At 39.3% G+C, this 13808-nt stretch overlaps 1 protein-coding gene across 8 annotated transcripts in view; it reads left to right on the plus strand.

The window, feature by feature from the left end:
- TULP4 (TUB like protein 4) overlaps positions 1-13808 on the plus strand; it is a 156100-nt gene that overhangs the window by 106283 nt on the left and 36009 nt on the right. For all 8 annotated transcript variants that reach the window (XM_063390202.1, XM_063390204.1, XM_063390207.1 and 5 more), the window contains 2 exons: positions 7964-8144; positions 10648-10782. In XM_063390202.1, coding sequence (XP_063246272.1) covers positions 7964-8144; positions 10648-10782 — 316 coding nt within the window. The remainder of the gene's footprint in view (positions 1-7963; positions 8145-10647; positions 10783-13808) is intronic.

Consider the following 13808-nt stretch of genomic DNA (forward strand, 5'->3'; position numbering starts at 1 on the left):
ATTGTTGGCAAACTGAAAAGGAATTAATCCTTCCTTGCTTTCCTTGCTTTTTAAGAGAATAGTCATTCTTCTTCAGTGCCTCATTCAGTAACAGTTTATTACTCATCCTGACTCCATGTTGACTCAGTTACACTTGACCTCACCCATTCCACACATTTCCTGACCATGCTGAGTTACTGCTCTCTGCCAGCACCCAAGATCTGGAAGGAGAGGGAAGAAGTTAAGGGACTAACTTCCATTAGTGTATAGCTTAACCCAGGGGCTTCTTGATTCTATGTTATGAAATTCAAAACAGCAAGGACATTGCTTCTGAACTGCTTTGTGTTGCGTTTTCACTGGTTGAGAGTGCTGTCCTTGTTTCTAAGTAATGCTATTTTCAATTAGGAAGAAAAACAAACCACAAAACCCCAGCAGAAACTCTCTGACTTCTAAAGCTCTGAATGAGATTTTAGCTTCAGCAGTCAACATATCTTTCAGGAAATAACTAAAACCTGACTTGGGAATAATGCAGGAGACTGTCAAATGTATCAGTTGACTTCTTTTCTGATTGTTGAGTGGTTGTTGGTAAAACTAATTGCATTTTCCCACCAGATGTTGTTTTAGCTGCTATGTATAATTGCTTATTTGTGCAGAATATGTGTTTTCAGAGATAGACTTTCCTGGCAGTTTTTTGGGGAATCAGAAAACAGCACTGCTGGAAGAATATTCCAGACTCCTTCTGCTGTGGGAGTTCAGTGGTTCAGACTTGGAGTCCTGTCCAAGTTAATTGCCACAGAAGATGTTCTGTAGAAGGTGTTCAGCTGTTGGCCTTTTATTCATTTTGCATGCAACTTCAAAGCGATCTTTTCACATTTGAAGTAAAAGGAGGCATATTATTCATACAGTGAACACTATAGGAGGGCAACTCTTCACTTAAAAATCTAATTGCTATAGGATGCTTTCTTGAAAAATGTCTTGAGAGTCAAGAAGGAATACAGAAAATAGAAATGTGTGTGCCTGGAATACACAAATCAGAATTAGTCCAGGTATAATAACAAGAATGTATAATAATCAGTCTTTCTGTAATTTGCTAGAATGCTTTCAAATAACATTTCATGTAACATCTTTGCCTGGACAATTGCTTCTATCCCATGTCCAGTGTAGTTAGTAGCCTGAGATCCTGGTTTTAAGACTACTTGTGCAGTTTGAATCCCCAGTTTTTAGTATTTCAATATTTATTAAATGGATTTGTCACTAAGATCTCTGATGGATTTACTTTGCCTTCTCATTTGATGGCTTTGTAATAGTTATCTAGATCCCATGGACTTTGTAAAAGAGAGAATGAACAAGCCTGAAAGTACAGTACTTACTGTTAGTTACCTAAGCCAGTGCTGCTTTTGAAAGTATTAATGGCCTCGAATGAGAATTCTGCCACTGTATGTTTGTCTATATATGCGGTTAGCTGAATGATCCTGGGCTGTACCAGCCATGTGTCCAAAGGAAACAGAGAGTCTTCTAAGATTTTTTGGACATAAAGGCAATCAAGAACAATCTAGTGCTTTCCTCCTGAGCTTGTATGTGAATTTTAGTGATGTCTCTTTTTGTGTCAGTTCAAGAAATCATTTTACAGTGGCTGAATTTTTAATGGAAATAAAAAGTATTCAGCAGGAGACTAGCTGTCTCCTTCACTCTGCTTTTCTTTATTTCTCTCTGCATTTTGAGGTAAAAAGAAGGAAAGCCAGAAATATGACACTGAGAAAAAACAAACTTTCACTTTTTAATGTATCCTAAGAGGAGTTTGCTGCACTGTCTCCTGCTTTGTGATGGAGAAACAGGAAACAAGAAAAGCCCAAGGAATGCAAAATGCTAATACTACATCTAAATGGACTGCAGAATTCTGTAGTTAAGCCTTGGTAAGACTGACATTCTTTTTGTTAGGCTAACGAATGAAAACAATTAAAGGCAATAATTTTCCCTGTATTTACTCTGTTTCTAAGCCTGCCTGCATAAATAGAAGGTTGATCCATCATTTTGTATATTTATCACTCTATAGTTCAGTTAATTTTGAATCATCAAAATAGATTTATCTCTATTAGTATGATGGCAATATGGTGACACTTGTGAAGACTGTTCTATCATAAATACTAATGTTTGTCCAGGTGGCTAAATCAGAGCAAACAGAACTAGTTCAGCTTCCTTGAACTGCTCAGCATCTTCTGACAGTGCAAACAACTGACCTTACTAGCATTTTTGCAAAGTGTAGTTTCTGAGGTGCCTAGTTCTTCCTGTGGGGAAGATGGGGGAGGAGAGTGAAGAAGAAAGCATAAAGACAGGTCTAAATTTTGAGAAAGTGAAGTTCAGTGAAGCAAAATATAGAATGAGGCAGCTGCGAATGCAGAGCTGTGCGGGGCAAGTTGCTAAGTGGCAGCATTGATACAGCCTGGTACAATGGCACCAAGGTTTCAGCAGGTGTGTGTGCCAGACACACGCACAAAGGCAGAGAGTAAAACAAAATACTGAAAGGGCAAGGTTTGCCAAGTGGGTAGGAAGAGGAATCCTTCAAACTTTGGAAGTACAACTCCAGAGAGTGTTAAAAACCAGAAGCTGCTACCTGTCCTGTGGGAGAAGGAAGATCTATAACCTGAGAAGTTGTTCACTGGAGTTACTGACAACTTAGCCACATCTTAGGGAAGATTAGAGCACTTAAGATTTCATGACAGATTATGTTAATTTTCAGGATATTTCAGTGTGTCCAGGAATTTAGATGCAATCTGTTCATGCACCTTGCATAGTCCTACAAGGCAAGTTCTGTCTGTATGCGAAAATTTGGGGTTTTAAGAATCTGGCTACCTTAACTGTAATCATTACATGTTACCAATATTTTTGGGCCAAATAGTTACTGGATTAAAACAGCAGCTGAAGTTTGCTACAAGCCTCAGAAAACTATTCTTAGATGTAAAACCAGAACTCAACCTTTGTTCATCTCACACTATCCTCCCTTGGGATCCCTTATTCTGTTCTTCTTCCACTTGTATCATCACGTCTCCTTCCACACCGTTCAGTATTTCCACTGTTTCCACATGCATGATCAGTGCACAGCCACCTTCACTGTTCACTTTTTTTCAAAAAGTGGCTGTGTTTTGTTTGGTTTTGATCTCAACAAAACAAACTTTTACAAAGGCAAAATCCTACCAGTAATTGCTAGCTTCTCAAACCATTCTCAGTCTACTATAGATTAGTTTTGAACTAGTGTCCTAAAAGTTCTATAACTGCAAATACCCAGACAGAGGAGGTGAACCTCTATCGTTTCTGAAAATAGCAGTACAAGAGTCTGTCTCCTAAAACCCTGCAGAAACATTTTATAGTCCTACATGGACTAGGATGGAGTTTGCTGGATTAATTTTCAATGCTCTTTTAATAATGGAGTCTATGAGTTGTTTTGCATTTGTGAGTTGTCAGATTTATGTTCTTTGTAAAATGTCAGAGAGGATCTGTTAAAAATCCTGAGCCAGCAGGAGTAAGACAGACACGTGTTCCTTTTTTAACGTTCCAGCATCACGATACTGGGATATATCACTTTAAAAGTGCTACCCTAAAGTAGCCTCCAATGGCTTTATATTTCTTCCAGCAGCTATAGCAAATCCAGCTCCTAATGCTTCAACTTCAGTTTCAGTCAGAGGTTTGGTCGTTTCCCTGATGCAGAATGACAACCCCTGTTCTGAGAATGTATTGATTAGATTTCCTGGGAGTTTTGTTTAACCAGCAACATTAGAAACCTTCAGTGTTACTACTAAATGTCATGAAAAGAGGCATCTTGTTTTATTGATATCTTTCTGTAACAGTATTGACTGTTCGGTTTGTACAACCAGAACCTGAGATTGGAAATAAGTCTGCCTTCAACTCCTCATATGTATTCCAATTATCATAAAGCTTGAGCATTCTTACTGTCGATGAGTTCAATTTACTTACATTGAACCAAATTAAAAAGCAACGAAATGTGTTATGTGCAAAAAAAGCACCGCTGTTAGAAAGCTGTACTTTTACAAAATAGTGAGCCTCCTGAGCTGGACCTTCAATGTACCAGATCTTTGGTCACTCCATTGTAGCTTTGTGGATCTCAGTGCTGCCAAACCACTTTCTGCTGGTCCTATGTGCGGTCCAGAGCATTTCAGCATCACAAGAGATGTTACAGGAACTGTGGAGTTCAGCACAACGCATCTGTATGTAGCAAAGCCACCCAGCTCATCCAAGCTGTTCCTCTTGAGCTGAATTTTTAGCTTCTTGGCTGTTATAATATTCATCTCTTCATAAGAGGAATACTTTAGAGCAAAAACCCCCTCTTTTGCTGACCATATGTCTTTCAGAAATTGGTGTATTTCAGACTGTTAGTTGAAGTGTCTTTGATATCTTGGGCATTTAAGGGGGTTGCAGTCTTGAATGCTAAGTTTCATAGATGATAGTTCAAAAATCTTTAATTGAAAAACTTATTAATTTACCAAAACTAGGTTGTGAAACTGATCTCAAGTTAGCACATAGACTAAAGAGGTCAGCACATTCCAGAGAAGGGCATTTTTCAGGTGTTCAGGTTTGTTATACCAGATAGGAATCACCCTAAGCTTGGGTTTCCTGGAGAACTGAGACACTTGTGTTTCAGAACTGAACCACCTTTCAGCTCTTGGTACCCTTGGAAAACTCTGTGTGCTATCCCAATGCTGTTGATCACAGCTTCCCCTTCAAAGCACACAACATGTGGGCACTACAGGAGCCTGCATTTGGGTGACTTTTGATCAGCTACAGCATCACTGTAGTGTAGGTTTTGTCATGTGTGATATCTTGTAAAGACATACTGTACTTATGTTGTGGTACTGACTCACACTTGGAATGTATTGTGTGATTTCAGGTATTTGGTTGTCAGATTTTCCATATTCTGCAAATGCAGTTCTGCAAGTGGTAATACATGTAAGATCAGTTGTAATAATAGCAATGTGAAAGGAGAGGAGATAAGAGAAAAGAAGAACAGAACAAGGGGCCAAGGAACCGCTTCAAAATAATTACTTGGGGTAGTTTTAATTACTCTTATTATCACTTAGGTTTTGCGTTCAAGGATTAACAAACCACTATAACTTGTTACCTTTTCCCAGCATTCTGTCTGACCCTCTAGATCTGCAAACACACACAAAAACAGGACTATCTAAAATGTAACTTCTTAATTTCTCTGTTAGATCCTTTAGGGATATCCTGTGGCTCAACCTTTTGTCTGAAGGTCAAGAGAGTTTTATTCATCTGACATAAGTAGCTTGAGTGTGGCATTTATAACCCAAGTAATGTTATGGATGATAACACCATTAGACATTTTTACAGCTTCAGCAGGAGTTCAGCCAGCAGGACTATCAGGCTGATAAATGCTTTCATCTTAAAGGTTGTATTGCTACAATAACCCTGAAACTTAAAGCTGCTCCTTGAAACCTACAGCCCGACTGAAGAGATGGAGTGTGCCCTCTGATATTTCTAGGTTGCTAAAGAGCTCTCCCAAGTTCCAGTGCAAGAATTAAGATACTGACGTGCAGCTGTTCTGAACTGGAAATTACTGAGTACATCATAATTTTTAATTATTTGAGGGCAGTGCTACTCAAAAGAATTACCTTTGATTGAGATGAGACTGAGCAGCTGAGTGATGAGTCCAAAGATTTTATTCCTACCCATTTATAAAATGTTTCTGCAGGGTTTTAGGAGACAGACTCTTGTACTGCTATTTTCAGAAACGATAGAGGTTCACCTCCTCTGTCTGGGTATTTGCAGTTATAGAACTTTTAGGACACTAGTTCAAAACTAATCTATAGTAGACTGAGAATGGTTTGAGAAGCTAGCAATTACTGGTAGGATTTTGCCTTTGTAAAAGTTTGTTTTGTTGAGATCAAAACCAAACAAAACACAGCCACTTTTTGAAAAAAAGTGAACAGTGAAGGTGGCTGTGCACTGATCATGCATGTGGAAACAGTGGAAATACTGAACAGTGTGGAAGGAGACGTGATGATACAAGTGGAAGAAGAATAGAATAAGGGATCCCAAGGGAGGATAGTGTGAGATGAACAAAGGTTGAGTTCTGGTTTTACATCTAAGAATAGTTTTCTGAGGCTTGTAGCAAACTTCAGCTGCTGTTTTAACCTAGCAACTATTTGGCCCAAAAATATTGGTAACATGTAATGATTGCAATTAAGGCAACCAGATACTGATTTTTTCAGTATTTTTGATAATGGGAAACAACTCCATTGTTTTTCTTAAGATTTTAATGACTTTATGGGACTTCTGTTTAAATTGCCATTCTAGTTTACAACCTTCATTATGTTGATCATAAAAAGAATTCTGGTTTGAGTTTTTGTTTTGGCTTTTTTTTTGCCTAAGACTTAGAAGCCATACTTCCTTTCTGAAACTTTCAAAAGTGCAATAATGACAATTTCTTCCTAGGAGACTACTATTGTATAAGTCTGATACAATAGACACATTGAATGCTGACACAGCCTCTCAGTGGGAAGATGGAAAAGAAGACCTCTGACAGCAGAGGTCACCGAGGGTGATTGCAGGCTTTGAACAACAACTGTAAATGGAGATCCTAAGCAGGCTATGATTCTTCAGCTTGGGAAAGATATGACATGGGAATTTGATAATAAAGGTCTGTAAAATTGTGACTGATGTTAAGAATGTAACTGGGGAACAATTATTCATGTTTCTTCAGTGTAAAGAGCTAAAGGTTGCCAAAAGAAATGATCAGTTATCAGAGAAGAGGGATTGGGTTTTTTTGTTGAAAGCTACAGGAGTGTGCAGGAGAGATGCCTGCTCAGTGCATCCTGTTCTTTTACTCCTCTCCAAACACTTGGCCACTCTGAAAGATAAGATAAAAGGCTAGGTGAATTTCTGATCGGGGCATATAATTGTTATATTTACTAGTACTGGAAATAGGTGGTAGACAGAAGAGCAAGTGTAAGATTTGACCTTCCTTTTAGCTTCATTTTTAATGCTGGCTAGTTTTCAAGTTGATGGGTGCTTTTAAACTTGCTTTAAAGTGTATTTGCCTCATACAGAATTATGTGATAGCAGCAACAGCCTTGGCTAATGCATTTATTGCTTTAGGATTTATTAGTCCTTATTTCCTGATTTTTTCCTAAAATTCATCAAATATACAGGATCTTAACTTTCCTAAATCCTCAAGAAGAATTCATTAAAAAAGAAATTGCAGGTTCCAGTCAGTCTGACTTCGGTCTGTGTGATTGGTTATGGAGTTGTTTAAAGGCAAGAAAAAACTTGGATTATCCATTTTATGTTTGAAATGGTGGGTGGTCTTCTCATCTCTTCCTGGATGTGCAGCACATTGCCTTCCCCTTGTCCTATGATAATCTATTTCCAGCTGACTGATTATACTGCTTTTGCCTTTTTTTTTTTTTTTTTTTTTGGAAAGCAGTCTCCACCTTCTCCAGCTCATCACCTGAATAACCTGTCCTTCTCTATTCAGCTTTCTATTTCTCATAAGCCATTTGGAATCTCTGCTAGGACTTCACTTTTGTCAGCTGTGTCTTTTGATATTGTTATGACTGATGCACTCCTCAGTTTCTGCCACCAGGTTTAGGAGCTTTTGTATTATCCAAGAATACTAAAGAATCTGTGGTAGCCCTTCTGCCAGCTCACTTTAATTGTGGTAATGATCAAGTTCAAATAAAGTGTAATGTCTCATATTAAAGTGAATGAAATGCATCCACCGTGAACCATCACTTGCTCACAGATTTTACAAACTTACCTGTAGACTCTGCTGCTTTAACTCCATTCTTTATGTTCATCTTTGATTGCAGTGTCCTATTCTGGCCCCCTTTCACATCCATGACTGCTTTGCTGTCAATTAGTTTCCAGCGTAGCTGGTTAATTACAAGATGCATTTGAAGGAGCACCCCGTGGCTGACACTTGGTGGGACTGAGGGCTGTGTGTTACTTTCAGGTGCTGTTTGGCACTGCCGATGGACAGGTCATCGTCATGGACTGCCACGGCCGAATGCTGGCCCACGTGCTCCTCCACGAGTCGGACGGCATCCTCAACATGTCCTGGAACTACCCCAGCTTCCTGGTGGAGGACAGCAGCGAGAGCGACACGGACTCCGACGACTATTCCCCTCCACAGGGTAGGGTTATGTGCACGTCCTTCTTCTCAGCCTCGCACGTGCTCATGAAGGCATCTCAGATGCCAGAGCATTGTCGTGCCCTACAAAACCAGCAGGGTGGCCATAGTTTCAAGCTCTCGTGGAGCAGAGAGCTGTTAGGGGAGAGTGGGTTTATTCCTGGTTCTGCCACCAGCCTTGCTGCAGGTCATGCCTCATCTGTGCTGCTCTGCCTCCGTTTGCACAAATGAGATAACCACACCAAGCTCGATCAGTTTTCAGTGAGGGTGAGTGAAAAATGGTAGACAGGGACTTGTCAGGTTTCACTGATAGCAGATATGAGGTACTGCAGTGGTTCGTGTGTTTGGAGATGGTCAGAGTGCAGCCACAGAAATTAATGCACTATTACATAGATTCATCTGGAAAGACAGCAGTACTAGACATGGTGTAAAGTACTATATATTTAGTTTTATCTCTGTTTGATAGGATTTCTGTAATGCTCATCGTTACAGTCCCATCCTTCACAGTCCAGACATAAAGAGTACCGTAAATACTGCAGAAGGCTCAGAAATGAAGATATTTCCTGCAATTACATGGGGTGGAAGCAGGGTGACTGGAGCTGGCTGGAGTTATTAATGCACATGCTTCAGAACACACTGCTAGTTTGAGAGTCAGGAATAAATCCTTCCCTCACCTTAAGTCTCAATACAACTTGTTTGGTGAAATATTTTGGTTTTAAAGTCTTTGGAAACCAGCAGCGAAGATGTATGAGGCCTAGATCTTCATGCACAGTCAGTCCCACCCTTCTCATTCAAGTAATGATAATACTTCCTGTTGATGTGATTGGTCCATTTATAAGCTGTAGGTAAGCTGTTCCTGTGTTCCAGTGTATAAAGCCTGAAATAAATTAAGAACTAAGTTTATGTAACGTGATTTTACAGCAAAAATTTTAAATACAAAACAATTATTCAGAAATAATTCTGTATTTGCATCTTGGATCTGAACCTCTGAATTGAGGACTTTGGCAGTTTTAACTCTAATTTGGATTCAGACAAAAAAAATCTACCCTTTTCAGTATATGTGTGTGTATAATAAGCTTATGTATTTAACAAATACTGAAAGAAAATAATCTGATCACCTGGTAAAATGTTAGCATATTTTAAAACTGAATTTTGCTTTGGCTTTCATGTCTCACTTCTGGTAATGGTTAAGATTTTTTATCTTAGAAGGAGAGAAACAAACTTCAATCTAGCTCCTAAAGCAAGGCAGACAGCAAAAATAAATTGGATTTTTCCTGCGTTTTTGTTGTGTTTTTTAAAAAATACTGAGGTTCCAGTTGGAGGGTGGTGAAATTGCAGAGTACACAGATGAGAACTTAAATGATCCAAATGTGTTAGCTTTTTCTGAGTCAGTCAGGGGGTGGGCAGGCTTGTTACAATCCTACAAGCCTATTTTAATGATTACCCAAACATGATGTGTTTTCTTTAGAGCAGATGCAGCATAAACCTCTCAAAGGTGATGAGCCTTTGACTCACACAGATGTGTAGGAAGGACTAGAAGTTTGTTGGGATTTTCTTATTAAATTATATACACACAGAGATGCTAGTTACCAGACATGTTTCTCCAAAATGCTTTCTCACCAGCTTTTTTACAAGTTCAGGACAAGTAATAAAAGCAATACTACTCTTAGCTGGTTCTGCCATTTTTGTTGACTGGAAAGATGTTTTCTGGGCCTTGAGAGGCACTTAATCAGGGACCAGTGACATCTCCCCTCAGAAACTGTAAACAGGAATTAAACAGCAAAAGCTACAGATGGCAATATTGGTCATGAAGTATTTAAACAAAGGAATTTCAGTGAATCGGTGCAAAACAAGCTCAGAGGACCAGAGACTTTGCAGAAATGATTTTTAATGGTCTTTAAAGCCAAAGCCATGTTCCATTTGGGCTCACCTGTACTTCTGGATGCATTGGATCCTGTTACACAGAATGGCAGGTGTCTCCTCATGCTGCTGCCTAGACATTTAGAATGCAGTAATTTGTGAAAGGTCAGCATGTTCTCTTAGAAGTTCTTAAAATGTCTCTGTGTGATTTTGGGAGGCTCCTGCCCAACCAAATAGTGTATAGAACAAATCACTTTTAATGTCATTATATTGTTCATCATGCTGGTTTTCAACTAGGGTTCTGAGAAAGCCTTCTAAGGCACTGGTTTTAAATTTATTTTTTTTTTCACTTTGAGGAGTTGGGGATGGAGAAAGACTGAAAAACACCACTATGTAACATAATATTATATGCATAAATCCCTGTGGATATGCTGCACTAAAAATTGACAAAGTAACAGCACTGAGGTTTCAGAGAAGCTTAACTAGCTAAACCTGCTTTGCCTGTGCCCACAGATGTTGCAGAAATAAGCAGGTAGAGAGGCTAGGAGCAGCTCCTGTGGTGGTAGGCTGCAGTACAGTGTGTTTTGGCCTGGATGTGATTATTTTTGGTTGTTTACCCTTTTCTCACTCAGAGCCTTGTTTTGCAGATGGACCAGCTGCGTACCCAGTCCCGGTGCAGAACACCAAGCCACTGCTTACTGTCAGCTTCACGTCAGGAGACATCAGCTTAATGAACAACTATGATGACTTGTCTCCTACTATCATCCGCTCAGGGTTGAAAGGTACGAAAAAGAAGCCATTTCTCTCTCTCCTGTGCCCTGCTTTTCTTGTATTTTTGATGATGTGTGCATAGGTTACATTTCTGTGGCTCTCGCTCCTCAACCCAGGAGCCCTCGGTGCTGTTATTGCCGTTTCCAGCAGTGACACCTGCTGGAGGAAGAGCAGCTCTTGGCTGATGGAGTTTTTGTGTTCGAAAAAATATTTCACAGTATTTTTGAGATCATGTTTTTGTGGCAGTTTTGTAGGGCTGATCTGTTTTGCAGTTTTCCAACAGAATGCATTAATATGGTTATGGTTCTTTGTGTGAATGTCTCTGCTACGTAAGGCTTTCTTTGCATGTCTAATTCACAAGGTCTTCCATGCTTTTGGTAACCTGAGATAAATTGCATTGCTGCTTTGGTTCTCACAATTATTGAAAGCTTGCTAGAATTAATAATTTTCAAGAGGCAACTTATTCTGAGAGAGGAAAAATTCCAGTGATTAATTACTATACATTTTGCTAAGTGATGTGCATTAATGTTTGTACAGTCAGTATTCCATGTAAAATCTTTAACTCACATTGAAGTTTTTACTGTTCTTACCTATTAAAGATGTCCTTTACTTTGCCAGCACTCTCAGTGCAATTTACTGTGCTTTGCCTGCAGAGACATTTTAATTCAATACAGCACAGAGGCACATGCTTAAATATAGGTTCCACTGAAGCTTTTTCATCTCCACAGGTAAATTAGTTTTAAATTAGATGAAATGAGAATTAGGCTGTTGGAGCAAACTCCTAGCTGTTCTGAAATAGAGGGATGCTTTTGGTGAAAAGTTCCTATAACTCCAGCCCCACAGTTTTTGGGTGATCCATTATGTACAGTAGTTTTAGGAGATAAAAACATCACCTTTGAGGTTTCTTTTCCATTCCTTTGTCCATCTGTGCCTACACAAGAAATGTGTGAGTGGCAAAACACAGCACTGTGAGACAACCGTACTGTCCAGAAAACTTCATCAGCTGAAAGGATACCAGAAGTGTGGAAAACTGGAGCCAACTTAAAGAAGCTCTTGTGATAATCACCAATGGGTCTGCTCAGCATTTCTACACTATTAGAGTAATTAGAGTACTGAGCAGTCTTGAGTTGTCATCTAGTTTAGCTTTCAACTGGGAACAGTAGGAGAAACAAACCCCATCTTATTCTCTTGTTTAGAGTTGCAGGGTCTATCTTGCTGAGGATGTCTGTCCTGTTTCTCTTTCCCCATTGACTTTCACTAGTGCAAAAAAGATCCCTTAAGTATGTCTCCTTCCTGTAGCAAAATATTAACATGCTAGATAGGGTAGGAATATTTTTATTAGTTATGAACTGGACTACATTTTCATGTTTTGTAGACAAAAACATGCAGCATCTTACTGGATTGGGAATGCATGTGAGACAGAGAAAGATAATTGGGCTGTCACTGGCTGTTTTAAGCACTGTACAGTGGAAAGTATTTTATGTCTGGTTTTATACAGTTGTTAACTGTATCTTCATTTTTTTTTCAAGTGACTCTAAATTTTACTGGATTTTGTCACAGGCAAGAATGTGCAAAACCACCAAGTATGGTCTTCAGTATTTTCTATGAGTCCTTGTTTATGTGTTTGTATTTAACATCTCAAAGTATTGCTCTGTGGTCTCTGCAGAAGACATGCTTGCCTTTATAGGCTGCTGTGGGCTACTCAATATATTTTTAAAGTAGGCAACTATGAAATTATTTCAAGCGGTAATATTTTAAATATATATAGAATATATATATATCCTACTAGTTCTGCAGAGCTGTTGTTTTACTGGGAATGTTTCTGTTGAATTGACAGAGGAAAAACCTTGATAATTTGATTACCCAAATGAAAATTCTTTTCACCCAGCTTGAGCAGTCCTGGTAGTTTTGTCAGTACTAGTCAGACCTAGGAGGTCCTGAACTTGTGCTTTTTAACTCTGTGGTTTTCAGTGCACTGCTACCTGCAGAACAACTGAGCTACATCTACTGATTGTACTAGTTGGCCACAACTACTTCCCGCAGAGCTGTTGCACATTTACAGTGCTCTGTGTTCAAGGTGTGCTGATATGCATGCCTCTGGTGGCTGGAAAATAGTTTTGAGGGGTGACTGATCCAGAGATTCACTTCTAGACCATTAACCTAGATGAAACCTCCATTTGATTTTGAATCTCTGTGCTGGTGCTGAGAACCTGTTTATCAGTTATTCTGTGTGAAGGTCCAATATTCATTGAAGATCCTGTTGGCAGTGCAAGCAGATCAGTAGAGCCACACTGTCCTGGGGGGATGTTGCAGCCCACATCCACCCCTTGGCTGCCTTTGCAGCAGTCTAATTCTAGGACTTTGAGAGAGAGAGAAAAAACTGCTGGACAAAGTAATCACTCCTCTTCCTCTCGTCGTGGGGATCAGCTGGAAGTTTTACCTGAAGATGTATCCAAAGGAGACAGTTTTTTCATTATGGTTGTTCCATAGTTACCCAGTTACCAGAAGTGGAGCTGATCAGCTTGCCTGGTTTATTTCTAACCTGCCTATCTGTTTCTTCTCTGAGAAACATGAATTAAATCCCATTGTAGTTTACTCAGAGGGCTGAAAACTAAGAAAACAAAAGGCATACAATGCCTAGCTGAAGAAGAATTACCTTGAGGAACATGTGGCTTCTCTCTGATATGTACAGAAGCATAATTCCCATGAGAAATATCAGAAAGTTGAAATAATACAAAACCATTTTAAATTGCACATAAAAGTCCCTGGAAATGACAAGTTGACAACTTGAAACAATTTTGAGATCCTTCCTGCCAACTCTCATTTCTCTCCTGCTTCTTCATTTGAAGATAGCTTCTCGCCCACAAGTGTCTTCAAAAGGTTCTTGGCAGATGGAGCATCCCAGAGCACAGAAGTTTTGTCTTTACCTTCACTTTGTCTCTGCACAAAATAGCCTCCGGTTTAAGAGTAAAAAGATTTAAAGAGTAGCTCGGTATTCCTTGAACATGCAAATCTGCCTTTGAAACACGAGCAGAAA

Source organism: Prinia subflava, chromosome 2 (assembly GCF_021018805.1).
Source record: "Prinia subflava isolate CZ2003 ecotype Zambia chromosome 2, Cam_Psub_1.2, whole genome shotgun sequence".
NCBI lineage: Eukaryota > Metazoa > Chordata > Aves > Passeriformes > Cisticolidae > Prinia > Prinia subflava.